The following is a 24,712-nucleotide window of genomic DNA, read 5'->3' as shown; positions in this document are numbered from 1 at the left end:
GTGTTTTACCCAGCCCCGCAGGTAATGATGCACACTCAAGTTTGAGACCCACTGCCCTACACTGTGCTGCTGAGCAGAAGCTGGAGGCCTAAGACCTGCACGGAGGCCAGCAGTGGGGGAATCATGGAGCAGGAGACACGAGCAGGCAGCCAGCAGCAGAGAAGTCCACTGTAGGGGCGGAGACCCGGGCATGGGGCTAGGCAGAGCCCCAGCTGAGATGGGGCTTCCCTCGGATCACAGCACAGCCACAGTGAATGGGCTGCTTCCCAGACAGGCTGATAGGAGGCTGAGTCCCCTGAGTGACTAGATCCCACTAACTAACAGGGAGAGGCAGCCAAGTGAACCCAGCTGTGGGAAGGAGGCTGGTGGTCTGAGGATGCAGAGAGGCTTGGGAGGTCAGCCCAGGGGAACTGGGCATGTCGGCAAGGGTTCTGCAGCCAAGAGGAAGCTTGCAACTCCAAGGGGGCTGCTCCCCCAGAGAAGGCCTGTCCCAAGCAGGAGGAGCCCACGCCTTCCAGGAGGGGTAGCAACAGCTATTTCCCTTGCCTCCCCATTGTCCCCTTGCCCTGCCCGGAGCTTAAGGGGCCTGAAGACTCCAGGAACTCCTCTCCAGCCACATGTGAAGCCGGGCCTCAGAGATGACTTTTTCTAAATGCCTACAAATGAATCACCCAATCTTGCGAAGAAACCCTCCCTTGGTAAATTTCCCAGGAAGGTCCAATTCCTCAATACTCTGTTATTATCTGTTTATTTGCCTATGTTTCCCACCAGTCTGTGAGCCCTTGGGCAAGCAGGCATCATCTGTTTCATGTTTATATCTCCCAGCTTCACCCCGACCCCTCAAGCACAGGGCTTGCCTGAGTTAGGCAAGAATTGAGCATTGATGGAGGAATGAATGAATGAAAAATGCACATGTAAGTGAATAAATGAGCTTAACGGATTCTGGACCAGAGTGACCATATATCTGCCTTGCCATATCGCATTTATTTTCATCAATAGATAAAATCAATAGTCTTTGTCATCAATTACAAAGAACTCTAATGAACACCAGCTGTTGTCGCAGTCATCCCACCAGCACCATTTAGCTCAATATGCACTTAATAGTCTAGCTCTCCGCTGATCCCACTGTTGAAGTACAACGTAGTCTTAATAGCCACACAGAGGCCTGATGTTAACTTTTCTGAGTGCTGCGATTTTCCATCCTTTTGGCTGACCCTTAAGTAGGAGGGCACAGAATGACCAGTCTTCTGAAAAACGCCTGCCTTGGCTCTCACCCACCGACTGAGCTGGGAGTGCCGCTCTAAAACACACTGGCCTCCTAGACTTCAGACTGAATTCCAGCTGCCTCCACCTCCTGCCTCTCTGAAACAAGTGTCTGGGTAGGGACTGTGAACTACATATGCTTCCCCTTCTGGTTATATACCATAAGGTTCTTGAGGTTTGGCTGGAGACCTTAGGGAGGCTGCTCCTTGCCACCTGGGGGCTAGGGCATGAGCTGGGGCCACTGGGCAAGATGGGATGGGACAGGCCAGCCCTCGTGGTCCTGGAAGAAGGATAAGACTCCTGCTCCTCGCTGCCATGTCCCACTCTCCCCCCACCCCAGCCTCTTGATGTAAGGTACTGTGGTGGGAGGGGCATCACTGGGATGGGAGGAGCTTGAAAGAGTAATTCTGGAGCTTTCTAAGGCTCTAAGTGAGGCATGTCCTTAGGTATTTGAGTTCTTTTCCCATGGTAGATAACCACATGGTCCATAAAATCTCCTACAGAGTTGCTAACCACATGCAATTTGGTCATAATTTACATTGTGTGCCCTGAGAGAATGCAGCCACAAGGGAAGGATGGATCTTGGAAGGGAAGGCAGGAGCAGACCTCCCTGTCTTTCCCTCTATCCTGGTCCCAGTTGAGGGTTTCGGCATTGTACACAACCAGTACCCAGTGGCCACCCTCTTCTGGACTCGGGCCTGGGCTGGACTTTGAGAGATCATGAAAACTCAGACTCTGGTCCTAAATAGCTCTCAGCCTAGAAAAGGGGGCAAGACATCAACACACAGAGCCCCAATACAGGTGTCTGAACCGGAGAACTCTGCACAGGTGAACATCGTGGAACAAGCAGAGCACAGGCAAACCCATGGGGTTAGGAAACTGAGGGGTTTGTGAGTGGTCCTGGAGAATGGGAGCAATGGGACGCTCAGGTAACCTCCACCATTAGAGCAGCAAGGAGAGAATTACGAAGCCAGATTCAGAAGTGTAAAGCCAACATCAGCTTATTCACTCTCAGGACAATTTGATAAGGTGGGGACTATTGCTCTCCCATTTTGCAGATCAAGGCTGAAGGAGATCAAGACCACAGAGCTGGAATGGGGTGGTTGCAGCCCACGTGTGGGTCATCTGAGGTCCTTCCTAGCTCTTTCTACTCTTAATCACTTTTTCACTTGGGAGATTGGAAACAGATCAGGGAGGGCCTTGAATGTCAAGCTGAGGAGACTAAAATTTATGCTGCAGGCTATGGGGTGCCTTGAAAGGTTTCTGAGGAAGGCTGCTGCTGACCATTTTAGGAGCTATCACCACTTCACCCCGAGCTGCTGCCCCCGGCAGTCAGGCCCCTTCCTTTCCCTTGCCAAGGAGAGGGTGGATTGGGTGATTTGGAATGCGGAGCGAAGGCGGTCTTTTGGCAACAGCAGGAGACATACTTTCCTGCAGCCTCTCAGCACTTGGCATGTTATGCCCTGGGCAAAATCAAGCTGCCCTGGGAATGGCCCAGGGCGTCCACAGATGAGCTTGTGTGAATTTAGCCAGAGCAGGGAGGAAGCCAGTAGAATGAGCTCATGGCATCAGCAGGCACTGTGCAATCTTGCCTATACTGACTAGGCTGATAGAGGCCTGGAGAGTTGGGGTGACCTCCAGAGCTGGGAAGGACTTCAGTCCAGTGTCCCCGAGATGAGAAAACCGAGGCCCAGACTGACAATGTGACTTGCCCAGCAATTCATGTTCCCACCATCCAGGCTACTCTCACCCATTTCCCTAAGAAGGTGAGGCATGGGGAAGCGTATGGTACACAGTAGGTGCCCAATATGGGAATGGATGCACAGTGGCGGGGGAGCGGGGAGAGGTTTGTGGTCCACACATATAACGACCTGATGCCACTGAGTAGGGGGAAACGAACAACATAAGAACTTAGTCCTACAGCTGTTATCAAGCACACCACTGCTTTATACAGGTTCTCCTGCTCCTCTGGGCCGAGATGTGCTCTCTGCATGCTGCTGGAGCCCTGTGTGGCCCTGAAATGGGACTGGAGTTTAAGGGAACAGCCAGAACAGATGGTGACCCTGAAGTCATATTTTGAAACAGCCTGACTCTTGTTCAATCTAGATGAAAGTACAGCTTGATGGCCTCCAAATGTTAGCTGGAGGAAGAGCCTGTGCACTCTGGAATAACGGGCGAGGGAATGAGGCCTTCCAAGCTGGGTACCCAGGAGATGCCCCTAACTGGAGACCCGAAACTGAGGGTGACCTTGGGCAGAGGACCCCAGGAGTTTGAGCCTCACCCAGCAGATGCTGGGAAGGACATGAAATTCCATTCCAGAGAGAACTCATCACTTACTAGCTGGTGACCTTGCGCCAGTTCGTTTACTTCTCTGAGCCTTAGTTTCATTATCTGGACATAGAGATGACAATGCCAGTTCTCAGGGTGGCGGTACAGGGTAATGTCAGATGCTGAACTCACGAGCCTACATACTTATTCCTGAAAAGGTAAGTGTAGATAGAGATAGGGAAGCTTGCCTTGTTCATCTTTGTTCATTCATTCATTCACAAATATTATCAAGCACCAACCACCACACGCCTGGCATTGCTACTGTGGAAGATTTACGAGTGAACAGGACAGACGTGTCCCCTGCCCTCATGGCATGTATGCTCTAGCACTGAGCTCCTAGCTGGGCTTTAGAAGAACCACTTGAGGGCTTTAGAAGACTGATACCCAGCTCCACCCTAGTCAGGATCTCTGGGGATGAGGCTCAGGCCTCAGTATGTCTTAAGAGCTCCCCAGGGATGCTGTTATACGTACAGGGTGAGGTTCATGGTTTCAGGGAGAGCCCTCACCCACCAAGGCCCTGCCATCTCGGGCTCTACGCTGAGTGCCTCACACAGCCCGGGAGGCAGCACCCTGACTACCCCCTGTCCAGATGAGGGAACCAACCTTCCTTCTGAGCAATCTGCCCAAGTCACTGAGCTGACACAAGGAAGAATTGGGATTTGAAATCCATCTGATGTTTCCAAGGGCTTCCCTGGTGGCTCAGGTGGTAAAGTATCTGCCCGCAATGCAGGAGACCCAGGTTCAATTCCTAGGTCAGGAAGATCCCCTGCAGAAGGGAATGGCAACCCACTCCAGTATTCTTGCCTGGAGAATCCCATGGACAGAGGAGCCTGGTGGGCTACAGTCCGTGGGGTCGCAAAGAGTGGGACACAGCTGAGTGACTAAGCACAACACATGATGTTTCCAAGGCTTACTTGTAACCACAGGCTGCCAGGCACAGAAGAGACCCACAGCATGTGCGAAGTCCTGTCCCCACCCTTCCTCCCCCATCCCTGAGGATGATGGGACAATGTGTCTATGATGAAACAGCAGCAAAACCTGGGACTTTGAGGGTGGCGAGATGCCAGCCACCTGGACATCAGAAGACCCAGTTCTGGATCCAGCTCCTTATATCTGAACTGTGTGACTCTCATCATGTCCCTTGTTCTCTCTGAGCCTCCACCCACCTCTCTGTAATTTAGGAGAGCCAGATAGAGGACCCTGAAAGCCCAACATTTTCTGGGTCCTCAAGGTCCCCAGTGGGTTTTGGTGGGAGCGAGGTGTTTGAGGGACACATGGACCCTAAGAAGGAAGCCTAGGATCCCCAGCTACCCTAGGCACATGAATGGTGATCTGTGCCTTCCCCCACAAGGAGCCGCTATGGGCACGGACCACACTGGGTAGGAGGCTGCCTTCAAAAGGATTCTTAGAAACCTTGAACTTGAGTGGGACTGGCCAGTCTCCTGCATGCATATGCATGAACAGCATTTTTCACATTCCACCCAACATTCCCATGCTCATGCACCCCACACACTTATTCCTGGAAAGGTAATTCCTGACTGAGAGAGGGAAGCCTTTTGTAGCCACCAACACACATACTGTTCATTCAACTAGCATTTATTGAGCACCTACTGTATGGTGGAGAAGGCAATGGCACCCCACTCCAGTACTCTTGCCTGGAAACTCCCATGGACGGAGGAGCCCGGTGGGCTGCAGTCCATGGGGTCGCTATGAGTCGGACACGACTGAGCGACTTCACTTTCACTTTTCACTTTCATGCATTGGAGAAGGAAATGGCAACCCACTCCAGTGTTTTTGCCTGGAGAATCCCAGGGACAAGGGAGCCTTGTGGGCTGCCATCTATGGGGTCACACAGAGTCGGACACGACTGAAGTGACTTAGCAGCACTGTATGGTACCTCTGTTCTAAGACAGACAATTTTCTTCCCTCGTGGAGCTGAAAGTTCCAGTACAACAGCTATGGAGAATAGCGACTTCCATCTTATCAAAAGCTAAAAACACATCCATAGCCTTTTCCACACACAAGTGCACGAGGTAACTATCGATGGAGGAAATGTCTGTACAAGAATGGATTCTGGCAGCCACTACAATAATTTCAAGCCTCCCACCAGTTGGGGATCTCAAATCTATATGTAACATTATCTCCACTAAAGCATCCTACCAGCAGAGAGAGGGGACCCTACACCTTGGGGCCTGGGTCTACCCAAAGAGCCACCCTTCCCACCCCCTGCCCCACCCCCGTTCAGAGCTTGGAAATTTAATTAAAGTCTCCTGTTCTATTGTTAAAAGCACTTAAGTTTTGCAGTCCACTCCATAATAACTGTGGACTGTTTAGTATAAAAATGTTCTAAATTACTTCCCAGTTGTCACTGGACTCCCCAAGTTACCAACCGCTGGGTAAAATGGATGCGGAAATAAACAATGTGGCTTTGCATGTCACTGTCACACAGCCAAGGACCACGAGCACACCCTGTTTGAGAAGCAGGTCTGTACAGGAACGGCCAGGACAGAAGTGGGCAATGCATCGCTCTTCCGCCACCATCTCTAAAGGACTTGGTCCCCAAGTGAAAACATCTAAAAACTTCCCACCTGAGTTATTCCCGCGACCTCCATTCCCTGGCAAGAGAATTCTGCGTTGTGCTTGTGGATACACATTCTGAACACAGACATCCAGAGAGAGAAATCAGAAGAGATAATATCTGGATGAGCCTCAGGGCGGGTCCAACCCTTCATTTCAGACAGGAAGAAGCTTTTCAGAGCCAAGACTAACTGTAGACTAACTGCAGAGGGCAATTCTTAGAATCGTTTCCCCATGACCTTCCCGACCTCTCAGCTGGGCAGTTGGGTCGGCCTAGGAGGCTCTGTGTGGCCGAGGTGGGACCAGACACTCTGCTCTGGGCTCTTATTCACCCCTGCTTCCCTACCATTTTACTGAAAGTCTCTCACAAACATGTCTCTTGGGCAACACAAAGGTGGAGACCCTGTGCCGCTCGCTGAAGCCATTAGCTTTTGGGTAAGTAGAGGCAAGAGCCAGGCAGGAAGGAGCACTCAGAGGCCCTCACCCAGGGCTATGAGCACTGGGCAGGACCCAAGGCATGGCAGAAGCCCAGAGGCTCGCCCAGAGCCAGGGTCAGAAAAGCAGCTACCCCACGGAGGCTCTGCTTTCATGCTGGAGACTGGAGACCACCCCCCAACATACACACACTCCAGCCCCATCCCGTCCCGTCCTGTCCTGTCCCATCCCAGCCTCCCTCCCTGCCTAGGCTTGGAGAATTAACTGCTCAGGCCACACACCAGGAGGCTGCTTCCATCTTCTTCTCATTCAGTCGCCTCTACCTAGAACACTCTCCTTCTCTTTTAGTCCATCAGCCCCACCCCTTTCCTGGCTAAATTGTCATAACTTGGGGAGCGTTTCCTGACACCACAGTACAGATCAGAGTGGCCACGAGTGTGCTCTCATAGTTCCCATTGTATGTGTGTGCTAGGTTGCTTCAGTCGTGTCTGACTCTTTGCAATCCCATGGACTGCAGACTGCCAGGCTCCACTGAACAAGGGATTCTCCAGGCAAGAATACTGGAGTGGGTTGGAAAGTTCCCGTGCCCTTCTCTGGAGGATCTTTCTGACCCAGGGATCGAACCTGCATCTCTTATGTCTAACCTGCATTGGCAGGTGAGTTCTTTACCACTAGAGCCACCTGGGAAGCCTCTCACAGGTCCCTACTTCTCCATAACTCTTTTTATTCTTCATAGGTATTTAGGGCTTTTTGTACAACCCTTTCAGAGATGGCAATGGCACCCCACTCCAGTACTCTTGCCTAGAAAATCCCATGGATGGAGGAGCCTGGTAGGCTGCAGTCCATGGGGTCGCGAAGAGTCGGACATGACTGAGCGACTTCACTTTCACTTTTCACTTTCACACAACGGAGAAGGCAATGGCAACCCACTCCAGTGTTCTTGCCCGGAGAATCCCAGGGATGGCAGAGCCTTGTGGGCTGCCGTCTATGGGGTCGCACAGAGTCGGACACGACTGAAGCGACTTAGCAGCAGCAGCAGCAGCAGCACAACCCTTTGTTTAGTATCTATGTCCCGCATTAGAGTCTAGGCTCCACAATGTGGGGAGCCATGCCTACGTTGTTCATCATTTTATACCCAGGATGTACCACACTGCCTTGCACACAGTAAGCAGCTAATAAATATTTATTAAATAAAAGAAAGATGGTAACAATAACCCTGTGTACGAGACAGCAAAAGAGACACTGATGTATAGAACAGTCTTATGGACTCTGTGGGAGAGGGAGAGGGTGGGGAGATTTGGGAGAATGGCATTGAAACATGTATAATACCATGTATGAAACAAGTCGCCAGTCCAGGTTCGATGCACGAAACTGGATGCTTGGGGCTGGTGCACTGGGACGACCCAGAGGGAGGGTGTGGGGAGGGAGGAGGGAGGAGGGTTCAGGATGGGGAACACATGTATACCTGTGGCGGATTCATTTCGATATTTGGCAAAACTAATACAATATTGTAAAGTTTAAAAATAAAATAAAAAAAAAAAGTGAGGGAACAAATGAGTGACTGAAAAACCTACCAGGCAGTGACAAGCAGGATGACCATCAAGAAATTTTGGCATTAAATCTATCCAACTCATGCAACCATACTTCCAAAGTCCATGCTTAACTATATCTCATTTTTCCCACATTGGATTATGGCTGTTTATCTCCCTCCACTGCAAGGTCAATGACTCTGAACTCCAAAGACGAATGGCATTGCCCTGGCTCTCCCTATCCTTGGAGAGATGGACTTACAAGTGATTCTGATGGAAGAAACCAGGTACAAGCTATGCTGAAAGAGGCCACAGGAAGGTTTAGGGACCGTCAGTTAGTTTAACTCATCAGTTAGCATTGAGTTTGAACCTCATCACCATGGCCATTACCCTTCACTGAGGGTTCATGGTGTTCCAGGCACTCTACTAAGAGCTTTGGGGTAGAATTTCAGGTGCTGCAATGGAAAGCAGGGAAGGGTTCTCATGGGATGTGACATGATGGCATCTGCCACTCAGGTTGCAGTGAGAAGATGCACTAGAGGTCAGAAAGATGGGGGGTCTTAGGCCAGGACAGGGAGCTGCTGTGACAGTCCCTTACTGAGCATGACACAGGCCTGGACCCAGTGGGGTGAAGGAATGAAAGGATGAGATTGGATGAAACCGACCTTGCAGGGGCAGAATCAATTTCTCTGAAACAAAGTCACAACAGTCTTCCCCAGGCGCTGAAAACTCGGTCATTCCATGCACTTCCAGCGACAGCGCAGAGATGACAAAGCTAATGGCAAATATAAACTTAGGGGCACATGATTCCAACAAAGTTTCAAACAAAACTACTCTTAGAAACAGGGCCCACAAAACAGTCCTTCCCATGGGCCATGCAGTCTCTATAGTGACCCAGCCTTTCCCTCTCTTTGCAGATTAAGTGTCTGAGTCCAAGAGTGGAAGTGACTTGGCCAAGCTCCCCACAGAGGGTCCAGACCCCAGGAATCCTACTATTAGCTTAGTGCTGTGCACCTAAGAGCACTTCCTGCAGCAGAGAAAATGAAGACATTCAGCTGCAGCTTGATAGCAGCCCACACTTGCAAATGTTAAACAAGCAAAACCATTCCACTTCTTCAACTGGAAGCTCATATTCTAAAAGGGGAGGGGGAGACGCTGAAATGGCACCACCTACTCTAGACAGTTAAACCTGAAATAAAATTAGAAAATGTGTCACATGGAAAAACTCTGCAGTGAGAAATGGTTTCTTTTACCCTCCCTTTTTCGTCCTGTGAGAGAGTGAGTAATTTGACATTTTAACTCGAGAGGAAAGGAGAAAATCTGTGGTCGCCGTTTTGTACCAAATACACACAGCCATTGGGCACAGTTCTGTACCCTGACCCACGGAAAAGGATGTCAGGGAAGGGTGGGAACCAGACTGAGAGCTGCTGAGTTGAATCACCTCCCACAGCTGCCACAAAGTTTGGGCAAAGTGAACTCAGATATCCTAGAAAGTTCCAGTTAACAGTGCATTTAGGGTTCATCTAGTCCAATTCCTTTATTTCCAGGATATGGAAACTGAGGCTCATAGAGAGCCGACCATTTGCCCAAAATAAAAGAGCAGGGGAACATCGAAGCGGAACCCCTCTGTTGCCATATCTGCCTCCAGCCTACTAGGGACCCTATGTGGCTGGTGGTGATCTGAAAGAATACAGCAGGCTTCCATTGGGTTATTCATTTAACGAGCATTGACCAAGTACCTGCCAGAGCCAGGGATGGGGCTAGGTGCTGGAGGTACAGGGGAGAATAACGTTAGTCCAGACTCTCAGGATGCCTCCCAACGTTCCAGCCACCCTGGGGACTGTGCAGTTTGAGATAAGGCTATGAGGAGGGACACTCCAGGAGATGCGGCTAAAACAGCATACTGGGAGGACTTCAGAGGGTGTCAAATGCCATGATAAGGAGAGTTAAAATCATTTTCTATGGTTGCTGTAACAAGTTACTGCGGATTATGTGACTTAAATCAACATAAATGTATTAGTGGGTTGGCCAAAAAGTTTGTTTGGATTTTTCCATACTGTGTTATGGAATTGACCAATACCTTCCTGTTTTGTAGGTCAGAAGTCCAACACAGATCTTAGATCAAAATTAAGCAGATCGTGCTCCCTTCTGGAAGCTTTAAAGAAAAAAATCTGTTTTTTTTTCTCTTTTGATTTTTCCAGGTTCTAGAGGCTACATGTATTCCTTGGCTCATGGACCCTTCCTCCACCTTCAACATCAGCAAATACAACTGATTTGCTGAAGGTCAAGTCCTTCTCACATCACCTCCCTCTTCCACTTCCAAGGACACTTGTGATGACACTGGGCCCACCTGAGTAACCCAGGGTCCTCTCCTTTTTTGAAGGTTAGATATTTATCAATATTAACTCCATATGCACTCTAATTCCCCTTTGTCTGGGACCCTAACATATTCACAGTTTCTGGGGTAATATTAAGACGTGGACATATTTGGAGGGCCAGTACTTTCCCTATCACAGCTGGTCAGCTTGGGAAGATGACAAAAGGTTCTACAGCAGGGGGTGACATAGTAAGAGCTGGTTTTACACTGCTGCTCAAAGGTTAAGATCCTGTTAAAATGCGGATTCTAATACATTGGGTCTGTGAGCGGGACCGGAGAGTCTGCAGCTCAAAAAGTCACCAGGTGATACCGATACTGCTGGTTGGTGGGTCACACCTAAGTGGAAAGAAGCCAGAAGACTCCTAAGGCTGCAATACAGAGGGGGAGGTGGAGAGAACGGAGGCCAGGAGACACACTTGCTTGCCTGAAACAAAGACAGGACAAGCTAGCACTAAGACTGTACAGCTGGAAGGGGAGAAGCAGCTGGCTGACCCAACAGTGTGTGGCGCTGTTGAAACTTCATGGATTTAGGTTGAATTTGTCACCTTTTTTTGGACTCTGTTCTACAGAATGCAATGGTTATAACTTTTTAAGACTGGAAAAGCGTCCCTTCAATTTTCTTTCATGGAATGTGCTCCATCCCTGACGTATCTGTTGTACACAGCCCCTGCTCCCACCCTGCTTTGGCCCCTCCACCACCACCACCATCGGCAGCAGCAGCACCCTCATACAGTGGATGGCTGTGGGTGGTCTTCCAGCAGAGCTGGAGGTTCACACAGACTCCGCTATGGTCCAGGGTTCCTAATGCTGCGTTTTCACTCAGATCTCCACAGTCCCAGGCTTTGAATGATTCTTTCATAAATGTGTTCAAATGCTCATTGTGTCCATTCAGTGCCATGTCAGACGCTGAGGAAACATGGATAAATAACGTAGGGTTCATGCCCTCCAGGGACTCACAGAGATGTGGGAGCAGGAAGGAAAGAGGTACTGAACTGTACCAATTACAGGCCCCATGCTTCCCTCATTATTCCTCATAGTAGGAATTATTGTCCCAATTGACAGACAAGGAAAATAAGGATAAGAGAGGGCACTCAACAGGGAGTAGAGTGCTGAGATCTGAACCCAGGGTGTGGGCTCCCAGAGCTCCTCTGGGGTCCAGTGGCAGCTCTGCCTCTCATTTGCGTTACAATCACGGGTAAGACCTTCCCTTTCTAGGACTCAGGACTGTCACCTTTGAAACGAAGTCACTGGACTGCACTGCTTGTTCTCAACTCTGGCCTCACTTTAGAATCACACCAAGACCTTTTAAAACCTGCAGAAAACCAGACCCCAGACAAATGAAGAACCCTGGACGTGGGGAGGACTGGGCATCAGGGTCTAAGGTACAGCCAGGGTTGAGAACCACCAAAGTCCTTGTGACCTGAGCTCCTGCATTCTAATGTCCTGAATAACCCTCTTCTCCTCTAGCCCTGCCACAAGGCCCATGCCAAACTGATGAACAAACGGTAGGGAGGAGGAGGAAATCCCCAGCACCATTCAGCTAAGGACAATTTGGAGCAGTAATGCTGGGCACTGTCCTTTGCCCTGTTGTCATTTTCTCCTTTCAGTGAGAAAAACAGCAGCAGTGGACAACAGTGGAGCAAGCTAGGCGGGTATTCTCTTACACGGTTGCAGGGAATATAAATTACTACACCTTCCAAAAAAAAGAGAACACAATGAAAGACTTTGAAAAAATTGGGCAAGCACCAGACCCAACAGTTTTAGGAGTTTGTGCTAAGAAATAATTACGGAAAAGATCAAATACAGAGATACAAGAATAGGGTCATCACTGGGCTTCCCTGGTGGCTCAGTGGTAAAGAATCTGCCTGCCAATACAGGAGACACAGGTTCAATCTCTGGTCCAGGAAAATCCCACATGCTGTGGAACAACTAATTCCGTCTGCCACAGCTATTGAGTTTGTGCTCTAGAGTCCAGGAACCCCAACTACTGAAACCTGTGCGTCTAGAGCCTGTGTTCTGCAACAAGAGAAGCCACTGCAATGAGAAGTCCGAGCACCGCATCTAGAGAGTAGCCCCCGCTCTCCACAACTAGAGAGAAGCCCGCGCAGCAATGATGACCCAGTGCAGCCAAAATAAATTCATAAAAATTAATATAAAAAATAAATAAAATTTAAAAAAAGAATAGGGTTATCACAACAGTGTTTATGGAAAGAACAACTGGAGACAGCCTAAAGGATTAAAAGAGGCCTAGGTTAATTATGGGAAATCCACATAATGAAATACTCTGTCAATTACAAAGGATTTAGGGAAGAATATTCAATGTTCCAGAGGAAGTATCTAGATAATAGTTAAGGGAAAAAATGTCAAGCAACAAAATACAATGTACAGAATGATCTATTCATGTTGTAACACATATATGTGCATATTTAGGCATGGAAAATAAACTTGAAAAACAGTCCACAAATGTTAGCAGACTTTATCTCTGAGTCATGAGATAACATGTGACCTTTCAAAACTCCTTTTTTTCCAACCTAGATTTGTACAGTGACTATTATTTTTATTATCAAAATATTTTAATGTTATTGAAAAATACAAATCTCTTCTTTCAAAGCCTGCTTACCTCCCTCCGCCTCCCCATCTTCTGGTGTAAATGGACACCCCCACTTCAGTGGTGCAGAGGCTTGCTTGCATCCACACTAGGACACTCGGGACAAGCTCCAGAGCATTCAAGCCAGCTGCTGCACCCCGGTCTCTACTACTAGATTATGAGTCCCTCCACGACGGACACAGGGTCCCATGTGGCTCTTTAGTCATCTGGCCACCCACCCCAGTGGGCCTTAGAGAGGGCAGGCAGCCAGGAAATACAGGAGAAGACAGAAATCTATAGTAGTAGCTAGAACACAGAACAGAGCTGACAGTTTTGAGGACCTCAGCAGACATTTACTTTGGGAGGAGATTAGTTGCCAAGACCTCCCAGTGGTGAAGCGGGCTTTTAAGCTGGGTCCTATCTGAGGCGCTCAGTGACAGGAGGGGTGACTCCCGGAAAGACCTAGGCAGCGCTGCTTTCTGCAGGCCAGATTCTAGCCAAGCTCTCCAAACTGAAAAAGGGCTCCCCCAACACCTGAAACCAAGGGTCCTGCTCACTCAAGAGAGACATGAAGGCCCTCAGAACAATTTTATGCCCTGTCCAGTTCTTTAAGTGATCCATGTAACAAGGCATGTAACAAGTGTGAGATGAAATGGACTGGATACAGTTGGGTTGGGATGGATTGCACGGGGATTAGGTTGGGCTGAGTTGAGTTGATTCTGATTGGAGGTAAGGAGTGGGTTTACTCACTAGGTGACCTAAGCCTCATGTGTTGCCTCGTTAGATCTTGCCCAGAAAGAGGTCTGGGCCTTCTCTAGGTTCTGCTCTAACCCTATACTTTTTTTTCTCCTGAAAAGGAGAGGAAGAAGGAGGTCAGTGAGCAAACTGGGCCCCTCCCAACACCTCTGACCCATCTCAGCAAACTGTGCTCTGTAACAACAGCAATAACTCAGGCCCCACGACCTGCTCCTCTGACTTTTGAAGTCTTAGTTGCTTATCTGTTCTCCTTACCGCATATTAAGGTCTTAAATTGAATCTTATTGTAAGATTACCTCACTTTTTATAATCCTCACCCACCCACCACCACTACAACACTCCCAGTATCCAATCATATCATGAGAAAATTATGTGATAAATCAGTCTATGCTAAGGATTTATGACTTAGTGAAGAAGGAAGGGGTAACTTCCCTTACCAGATTTTAAGACATATTACAAAACAATAGTTATCAGGACCATGTGGAATTTTTTAAAAAATAACACATATGCATAAGAATAGTATAAAGATTACACAAAAAAATTCTATCATGAAAAGGAAAAATTTATAAGATAACCAGAAGCAATGCTATGATAGAAAAATAGTTTACATTTTAATTAGTATTTCAGGGAATCCTGGGTACCAGTTTGAAAAAGAACTAACCTCAGCATATACTCTATGTAATCTATTTAATCACTGGTCCATTTTAAATGGATCAAGCTGTGGACATTCAAGGAAAACTTGAAAATAAGTTCATATATTAAGCTAGCAGAGAAAGATAAATGCACAGATTTTGACAAAATAGAGGCTTTTCAGGTATGAGCGGGATAAGCTAGAAAATAAATTGTTTACACAAATAGATGTAATGGAAAAAAGATAAAGAGCAAAGTAACATTAGGGTAAATTCCAGCATAACTAGTTATTAAAGTCATTAAATAAAACTAAAAGCCCTATAACGTGCCCTGATTACTCAGCCATGGCCACTCCACAGTTGGCAGAGCTGTGGAAAAATGGGGAGGACTTAGACCTGGCAGAGGACATGGTAAATGGGTGCATTCTCCCTAGACCACAGGCTGGACCTGCCCATTCCTTCCCTTCTTGAGTCATTGAGCACCTACTCTGTGCCAGGCCCAGTGCTAGGTTCTGGGATTCAGAATCTGGGCAAGGCCCAGTCCCTGGCTCACAGAACTCCCTGTGTAGTGGAGGGGGGTGGGTGCGGGTGGCGAACAGATGAGTAATCAATGGTCATGGTCCAGCCTGGGAAGCCCTGTGACTGAGAGGTGGTGATATATAGTGTTCGCCCAGAGGAGAGACAGTCAACATGCCTGGTAGAATAGGAGGGCTTCCCAGAGAGGAATCCTAAAGGATGAATGAGGGGGTGCTAGGTGAACAAGGGGAAAGGCATTCCAAAAAGGGACTGGCCCATGCAAAGACACAGAGGTGGGACACAGGGGGACTTGGAGGCAAGAAGCATTACTCCATCCTAGGTGCACGGGGAACCCAGCAGGAGCAATTAAACTAAGGAGCAACACGATTCAATTTGTATCTCAGAAAGACCCATCTAAATATATATTAAGAACTATCCAACTAGTCTGTTATTTGATGGGCAAATCTGTTTGCGGAAATCTAGTTAAAGGAAATAATCCCAGAAGAAAACAAAGGTCATTTGTCTGAAGATGTTCCCAACAGCACTGTTTATCATAACGATGAAATGGCCAAGGTCCAAGTGGCAAATTCTGGATGAATAAGGCATGATCCACACCCTCAAGGTGCTCTCATAGAAAAAAAGTGTGAAATAAATACTTTGTCAGCACAGGGTGAGACAGTGGCTGGTGCTGGAAAGATAGATGAAGGGCTGTGGTGGCTTAGTGATGAGAAAGATCAGCTGGGGAGACCTAGGGAAGGCTCCCTGTAAGAGATGCTGTTTAAGCTGGGAGGTAGAATTAGACCCTAAAGAGAAACAGGGTGAGGAAGTGCACCCTATCTACAGGGAGATTCATTCACATCTTGTGAACAGTCAAGGAAACTACAAAATCCCAAATATACATGGGGAGCTATGAGTGGTTCAGTGTGCTGAGGGTTTTCAGCCTCAATCTGCTGTAAAACAGTTTTCAATCTGCTATAAAACATATAAGCAGGACTTTATGCCACCATAGGCATTCCCAACTTTAGAGAAAACCAAAAATTTAGCCAGTAATTAAAATACTACAATCATTCATATTCATCACAACTTCTAATGGTACGTGGACAACAGGAACTCATTACAGGCTAGAGCATAGGTAAGCCAGGAGGCCAGTGATGTAAAATCCTAGCTGTGACTCCCATCCCCTTGTCTCTCACTCAGGAAAGCACATCAGCTGGCCACCAGCAAGAGTCAGAGGATTAGCGGGAAATCCTAAACCTGCCCTGATTAGTATTCAGAGTTTCTCCCAGAAAAGACCCACAAATGGCCAAGAAACACATGAAGAGATGCTCAACATCATTAGTCATTAGGGAAATGCAAATCAAAACCACAGAAAGCTGCCACTAAGATGGCTGTAACCTAAAAAGCAGAAAATAACAAGTGTTGGAAAGGATACGAAAAAATTGGAACCCTTGTACACTGCCGGTGGGAATGTGAAATGGTTCAGCTACTATGGACAATAGTTAAAGAGTTTCCTAAAATTTAAGTGTGGAATTATGATATAACCCAGCAATTTCACTGTTGGGTATACAACCAAAATAATTGAAAGCAAGTACTCAAGTCCTTGTACCCAAATGTCGCAAAACCACTAACCGTAACAGCCAAAAAGCTTAAACAACACAAATGGCTCTATCAATGGAAGAATGGATAAACAAATCGCACTATGTCCATACAATGAAACATTATTTGGTCATACAATAATGAAGTACTAATACATGCTACAACATCAATGAACCTCAAAAACATGCCGAGTGAAAGAAATCAGACACGAAAGGTCGATGTGGGGGACAAGGGGCCCATTGACAAGGGTCTCTTTAAACAGGGTGGGCCAGGAAACCCTTGGGAGCTGAGAAGCCTTGGGACTTTGGGTCTTGTTTCCTCATCTGAGCACAGTCCCAGTACCCAGCTCCTGGAGTGATTGTGAGGACTGGGTGAATGAAGTATGAACGTATCATACACACCTATGAAGTGGTTTACAAGCATTAGCCTCAATAAACTTCATGCAAGATTTGACTTGCAGAGGATATTCCACATCTAGGAAGAGTCTCTCCAGAATCCCAGAGGGACAGTGAATATTCATCAATTACCCATCAATTGCAAATGGCCCTCTCCAGGCCCTTTTCATCTCCCGAGGGTTTCCTGGCAGGCCCTTTTTACATTATGGATATTTACAGGACTTCTTCTGTGTTAGAAAAACAGCCCTGACCTGGCATTGAGGGAGCCAGCCTACAAATGCAGGAGGAAAAAGAAACTCCAGAACCTTCTCCATTTGGGGGATGGGGTTACAGCAAAGTTCACAAAAGACCACAGAATCTGAAAATGCCCTCTGCCACTGAGTTGGCAGTACCCTATGTCACATGCAAAATTGCAACGTTCTGACATGGGCCACAGTGCTGAGAAGCCAAAACTGTGCTCCAGCTGCCCTTTGATCTGTAAGAAATGCCAGTCGGATGCTCTGGCAGGAAAAGTTGTCATGGCCTTTGAGTCTTGCTCCCAAGGAGACACAGTCTGGGCTGTCCCAGCTTTCCTCTAGCACACAGAGAGTTAAACACAGCCAGCAAGGCGGTTGTCAGTTTCTTTCAAGGGATAGAGGTTGTCTCCCCGACCACAGTCTCCCTGCACACTGCTCACTTACTCCTGTTGAGACTGTGTACTAATCTCCTAATTCCAAACGCAGTCAGAGGCTACTATTTGGAGCGCGGTAGTTCTCCTGCAAAACTGCATGGAGAAAGGGCTGAGCAGGGAAAGAAAGCCTAGAGACCTGGGCCCGAGCCCTGCCTTTTGCACAGAACAGTTTCTAAAGCCTGTCTCACCCTGAGTATCCTCTGCTGTAAAAATGCCTGCAATGCTTTCCAACATAGCTACTGCAAGGATCAACTTGCAGTTTCCATCACTTATTTTGTGTCATGGTGTGGAAAGCATATTATTTCTAATATCTCTTTTAATCTTCACAGCATCCCTAGGAGGAAAGGTGGTCTAAGTATTTCCCTTTTTCAGATATGAAAAGTGAGGCACAGAATAGTAAAATTCATTGTCCAATGGCACCTAATCCAGCCACACACCTTAGGTCAAAACTATTTTAACTCACATTCTTTTCATACAACCGCCTCTGGGTCTTGGTGGGGAAACAAAGACCCAGGAACTGAAAGTACCAGATCCCCTGGTTCCCAGTCTATAGCTCTTCCCATCATCCATAGAGTCACTGCCCACGATGGATGGGGCTCTCCAGGTAACTCAGGGCTAAGTTAGGTATCAGAGCAATTCGGTCCCGTTATTTCTTGCGCGGCAAAGCGCCAGGTGGTGGCGGTCTGCTTCCGCACCTGTGTACAGACGGGTCATCACATCTGCCCTTGCAATGAGCCAACCAGCACGCACCACCTGAGCGCGGGCGCTGGGTGAGCTGGAGCGAACTATTCCAGTGGAGACCGCTGGCACTGTTACTGGGCTTCCAAAGTCCCTCTATGCCCAAGATTGAAAGAGCTGCGCCTAGCTCAGACGCCTCGGGTTCCAGGATACTGCTCCGCCCGCTTCGGCCGCCCAGCGACTCTTTTTCAACCCTCGAATCCCCTGCACCGCCTGGGGAAGCCGCAGCCGAACCACCAGTGCGCCCCGAGCGGCGAGGACTCCCTTTTATGTCCAGGAATGAGGCGCGCACCGCAGCCGCTCCCGCCGCCAAGACCAACTATTCCGGGGCGCGGAGGTTGCCGGTGCAGCGCTCGGGCCGGGCTGCTTACCTGTCGCGGAGCGGGTCCGGGTGACACCGGGCAGAAGCGCGGAGGTGGAAAGCAGCAAAAGCAGGCGCCAGCACTGTACGTCCCTCCTGCAAGAAGTGGTCGAGGGAGAAAGGTGAGGCGGGCGGTAGGGGCCGGGGGCTGGGGCGCGGGGTAGCGAGTCATACCTGGGCGCCATCCCGCCGTTCGGCGGGCCCCCGAGGGCACCGGGCCGCCGAGCTCTGCAGACTGCAACGGACCTTGCGCGCGGGCCGCTCGTCCTTCCTGCCTGGAACAAAGACGGCGCTGGGCAGGGGCAGCGGCAGCGGCAGCGGCGGCCAGGATCCCAGCACGGCCCGCGTCCTGAGTCACCCGCGCTCTGAAACCCGACTGCGCCGCACCCCGCGCTCCCGCGCGAGCCGCGCCGCGCCCCACCTCGCGCAGAGCCGCGCCCCACCTCGGGCAGAGCCGCAGCGGCGCACTCAAACCCCGGGACTCCGGGCTGCAATTACCGCCTGCCCACGCCCCTTTCCCCCTCGACGGATGCGCGCCCCCCAGCCGCAGCTTCCACCCGGGCGGCCTTGGGTAACCAAGAAAAGCCCCGCGCCCGCGCTCGTCTGGGTCAGCAGGCAGCTCCCTCCCGCCCTCTAGTCTATCAGTGTCCGGGCTGCCCGGCCGACAAAACACTCCCTTTTCACGGGCCAATGGAATCTTCTCACCAGCCAAGAGAGGCTGGAATCGCTGTGATTTCCCTAAATGACAACGAAGAACCTGGAGGCTCAGAGAGATGCAGGGAATGTCCCAAGGTCACACAGCTGGATTGGACCCTGCCCTGCACCCCTGACTCGCAACTCCCTTGAACGCCCAGGAATGGCACATTTGGTGGGGGCGGGGTGAAGGGGAATAAGTGATACATGTAAATAAATGCAATAAAGAGAATCCTAATTTTTTAAATGTAAATATATCTAATATTCCAAGCTTCTCCTCTTTGTGCTTTGCCTGCACCACCATCTCCCGCCACCAGAACATAAGCTCCGGGAGAGCAAGAATTTACATCTGTTTTGTTCTCTGTCTAAAATAGTAACTGGCCATAGGAGATGCCAATAAACAGGGGAAGGAACACAATTTTTAAGTGAGATACCACTCCAGGCACTGTGATGACTGGGGAAAGATGAACCAGTCTCAGTCTCCAAAAGCCATCAGGAGAGTTCACAGGGGAAGGAGGAGCCGAGGGTAGACTGTTCCACGTGCACTAGGCATAGCACAGGGCCTAGCACTGGCTAAACCCTCAAATGGTGGCTCTTTATTATGATTACCACCAGGCCCAGTAGTGTAAGATATCTGGGGGAGAGGAGGCCCAGCTGAGATGAGCTGAGACTTGGACAGTTCTGAAGCCAGGCAGGCGCAGGGTCCTCTCTCCCCCATGTATGAAGTAGCCACGCTGGGCTGTGGCTCTGTGGTCAGTTCCTGGTTTTCATTTCTAGATGACAAGTCACCACCTGCCAAGTGAGACAGTAATATGAGTTGGCCCTGCAGAGATGGGATGGTGGTGGACATAGTAGCTAACATGTATTGAGTGCTGACTGTGTCCCAGGCCCTGTGCTAAATGCTTTATTCACAAAGGTCAATCCATGCAACAATCCTGGATAGGTGGTACTTCAGTGATCCTCATTTCATAGATTAGGAAGCTGAGGTCTAAAAAGTGCCCGAGCTAGTGCATGACATTGGCCAACACCCATGCTCTTCACCACCCTGTCATGCTAGCTGTCTGTAACAACAAGATTAGACCCATTTTCCCACCCTTAAGAGCAAAATCGCACTGGAGTTATGGAGCACTCAGGCATGAAGGGGTTAATACCCACACAGGCAGTAAGGGCTCCAAAGGGAGCTCAAGCCTGGAGTCAGGAGCCTGGATTCCCGGCCAGTTCTGGCCCACATTGGACAGATCCTGTCCTTATCTGACTTTTTATTTCATCATCTATAAAATGGATGTAATGATCTTGCTGTGAGTGCATGACTGTGAGTCTCAGTGAGATCACATGCATGCAGCAGTGCTCTGTCCACTGTAAAGTGCTGTACAGATGTGAGGGGTCAGGTCTGGAGTTAATGCACACAGTCTTCAAAACAGACAGAAAATTCAGTATGGCCTGGAGAAGGCCAGAGAGGCTTCAATAGAGTTGTAAAGTTAACCCAGACGGGGGTCTGCGAGTGCAAGCAGGAGGGAGCTGTAAAACAGCCAGCGCAGCTCTAGAGCTAGGATGGCCCCACGTGAAACTAATACACCAGATCCAGTGCATTCTAACAGCACGATCAGGCTTCTTTCTTATTCTCTTCATATTGTCTGTGAAGATGAATTCTTTCCCACTTGCAGTCACAGTGTGCTGGACAAAGCATTTTATTTTGGTTTACTAACCATAAGGAATTTGCCTTATTAGTTCTATATTTTTTATTCTTTATAAAGTACCATAATGACTGGGAATGTAATTGACTTTCTTAGAACTATAATTCTATATTGCTTCGAAAGAGCCACATCGGCTATGATTATATAATAGTTCTATTGTTCTGTTTAACACTTAAAACTGAAGGCTATGAACTGGTGGCTTAGCTTGGCCCATAGATAGGTATTGTTCAGGTGCCTGGTATCAATCTCCAAATTAAATTAGTTAGCAATATATTTGATAATTTAGCTTGGATGGTAAAGCGTCTGCCTACAATGCAGGAGACCTGGGTTCGATCCCTGGGTCAGGAAGATCCCCTGGAGAAGGAAATGGCAACTCACTCCAGTATTTGTGCCTGGAAAATCCCATGGACTGAAGAGCCTGGTGGACTACAGTCCATGGGTCACAAAGAGTCAGACACGACTGAGCGACTTCTCTTCACTTCACTTCATATTTGATAATTAGTTGGTTTACATTAAAATCCAGATTTCTGGCTTCTTTTTAAATTTTTGGAAAACCTGGTAAACGGGACTTGTGTTCCTTGTGCCAGTGGTTGATTTGCATTGAAAGGGACCACTACCTTCAGTCAAGGCCAATTTCTACAGTTTGCCATGGTCCCTACCATCCCTGGCTTCCCTGATAGCTCAGTTGGCAAAGAATCCACCTGCAATGCAGGAGACCCCAGTTTGATTCCTGGGTCTGGAAGATCTGCTGGAGAAGGGATAGACTACCCACTCCAGTATTCTTGGGCTTCCTTGTGGCTCAGCTGGTAAAGAATCCACCTTCTATACCAGAGACCTGGGTTTGATCCCTGGGTTGGGAAGATCCCCTGAAGAAGGGAAATGCTACCCACTCCAATATTCTGGCCTGGAGAATTCCATGGACTATATAGTTCATGGGGTTGCAAAGAGTCAGACCTGACTGAGTAACTTTCAGTTTCACTACCATCCCTATTGTTCCCCAACACCAAAGCTAAGAATCATTTGCCATTTATCATCACATATGCACTCTGCCTTTTATAAGAAAGAAAAAAGTGGAATAGATTGAGTGCTCGTGTCACTGTTAAAAATAGGGGGGGAAAGATATGCAGATAGAGAAGGGGGGCATGTTTCAAGAAAGATGTGGAAGAACATATTTCTTCATGTTTAATACACCAATTAAGTATATCTACATTGAAAGAATGAAAACTAAAATGCCATGATGAAACAAACCTGGTCCCCCTCAGTTATGCATGTTACCTGATGTGTGAAAGAACAGGTGCGTTTTGATTGGTGGGCTTGATCGTGGTCCAATTTATCAGTCCAAGATACATACGCATAAGGCAGCAGTTTCCTTTACTACTCTGGCAGGGAAGTCCTGTGTACACATTTTATATTTGTTGGTTCTGTGTAAATATCTGCTAATATCCAGTTCACTAGAATCTAAACATCCCAAGAGCACATTTCTTTCCTATAAATGATGAGATAGATGCATGTTAATATTTCTAATTTTGTACTTATTTCTCCTGGGAAGTCAGACCATGTTCATCAGCAATCAGGGCTCTCATTTTAAAGCTGGGCCTGGAGGGGGGAACCGTGAACTGACTGATGATGGAGGACAGAGAGGGTGTCTGGCCTGGGAGTTGAAGGGGACCAAATGGTCCCAGCTGCTCGTGTGGGAGGGATGAGGGCAGCATGCCAAGCAAGGCAGTTCGCCTCCTGCCAGACTGTGTTTTGAGGGTTTAAGCGATTTCCTTCTATTCAATATGAAGTTGTAGAAATAGCCAAGAGGAAGCTTTGTGTCATACTGGAACTGGTCTAAATTGTTTACCATGGCTTCAGTACAATCTACAAGATCGAGACGTGTGGAGATAGGGGATCTATGTCCCAGCTCTTCCAGGACTCAATTAAATTAATGGGCTGTTGCATTTTCCTATATACCACTCAAGTGTCCCAGTAAACTCGGTCTCCAAAAGCATCCTCCAGACTGTTTCAATCAGTTAGAAGGGGCACAAAAATCAGAAGGATTCTGGGTTGTGGTTTGGGATAAAGTGGGGCTTCCCAGGTGGCTCAGTGGCAAAGAATCCACCTGCCAATGCTAGAGCTGCACGAGACACGGGTTCGACCCCTGGGTCAGGAAGGTCCCCTGGAGGAGGAAATGACAACCCACTCCAGTATGCATCCCTTGGAAATCCCATGGACAGAGGAGCCTGGCAGGCTACGGTCCATGGGGTCACCAAGAGTCGGACATGACTTAGCGACTGCGCACATACCCATATAAGCACATAGCACACCTCTTTCTGAACCTGCTTCCTCAGAACATGGGGATAACATCTCTCTTGTGGAGTTGTGGTGAGGAAGTTCACAAGAGACACTCAAAGCTTGCACCCTCATCTGGTTTCAAGAGCAGAAAAAGAAGAGACCTAGCTAGTGGACCAGAGAAGAATTAACTATTCAGAGAAAAGCACCGCCTTTTGGGTAATCAAGAGGAAACAATGACAGTGCAATCCCCAAAGTGCCTTCCACGGAGGATGCTTTAGTTCTGAAGAGCGCCTTGATGTGTTTGGATACACCAAAGGGGACCATGGGCTGAGAAGAGTCGATTTGTTCTTCATAAGTGAGTAAGTGAAGTCGCTCAGTCCTGTCCAACTCTTTGCTACCCCGTGGACTGTAGCCCACCAGGCTCCTCTGTCCATGGGATTTTCCAGGCAAGAATACTGGAGTGGGTTGCCATTTCCTTCTCCAGGGGATCTTCCCAACCCAGGGATCGAACTCAGATCTTCCGCATTGCAGGCAGATGCTCTAACCTGTGAGCCACCAGGGAAGCCCTCTTCATAAGTGAGATGAATTTGAAAATCTGACAGTCTTAGTGGGAAGAGGGCAAAAGCAAAAGGGAAGAGTGTGTAAAATACCTCTTAGGTGCCACTGCCAGTGCCTACTCTCTGCCTCCATCACTCATGTGCAGTATAGACAAGGCCATCCAGCTGTCAGCGACTGCTGCCCTTCGCCTGAGTGTTTTCTCTGGCTGCTAGGGAATTAATGCTGACCTCCCCGCTGCTCTCAACCAATGGCCTGCAGGAGCTCATGGATAAAAAACTCAGCTCCCTTTCCCAGTTGGCGGGAATTTCCAGACCCCTGGAGTCCCTGCCCGTGTCATAGCCCCTGCCCTTTCTCCACACTGAGCACTTCTCCGTTCCTACTCAGGGCCGTCCTGTGGGTGCTGACCTGTGACACACTGTATAACCCACTCTGAGAAACCTGGAAGTAAGTAGAAATAACACCCCAGGAAGCAATATTTAGCCAATGGAAGCCAGAAAATATACTTCTCTCCCTATTTCTCCCAGATGCACTGTCCTGAGATGGTCATTTATGAGGCATCTGAGAGACACTCTCACAATACTAAGGGACCAATCATATAATCTCTCTCATCAGCAGTTTCTTCTTCCCTGCCTCATTTCCCTTTTCTTTACTTCTGCTCCCTAGGATTTTACTCCCTAATACCAAAGAGGCACCTAAGACTGAGTAACACTTCAGTGTGTGAGGCAGGATAAGC

The 24,712-nt window shown here is 48.5% G+C and overlaps 1 protein-coding gene across 3 annotated transcripts in view; it reads right to left on the bottom strand.

Annotated features, from left to right (window-relative positions):
* Positions 1–19,540, bottom strand: part of COL15A1 (collagen type XV alpha 1 chain) — a 103,590-nt gene extending 84,050 nt beyond the window's left edge. The window contains exons 1-3 of one of the 3 annotated variants that reach the window (XM_086414389.1): positions 19,463–19,540; positions 18,932–19,032; positions 18,768–18,853 (exon numbers count right to left, since the gene is read on the bottom strand). In XM_086414389.1, coding sequence (XP_086270515.1) covers positions 18,768–18,853; positions 18,932–18,942 — 97 coding nt within the window. In that variant the 5' untranslated portion in view covers positions 18,943–19,032; positions 19,463–19,540. Of the gene's footprint in view, positions 1–18,767; positions 18,854–18,931; positions 19,413–19,462 lie in introns of those variants that run through there. The other 2 variants (XM_086414388.1, XM_086414387.1) reach the window with 2 other exon arrangements.
* Positions 19,541–24,712: the final 5,172 nt, after the last annotated feature.

Source organism: Bos grunniens, chromosome 8 (assembly GCF_055505025.1).
Source record: "Bos grunniens cultivar Pamir isolate PY7600 chromosome 8, Bosgru_T2T1.0, whole genome shotgun sequence".
Lineage (NCBI taxonomy): Eukaryota > Metazoa > Chordata > Mammalia > Artiodactyla > Bovidae > Bos > Bos grunniens.
Note: the sequence above shows the minus strand (reverse complement) of the source record. Positions and strands in the feature narration are given on the sequence as shown.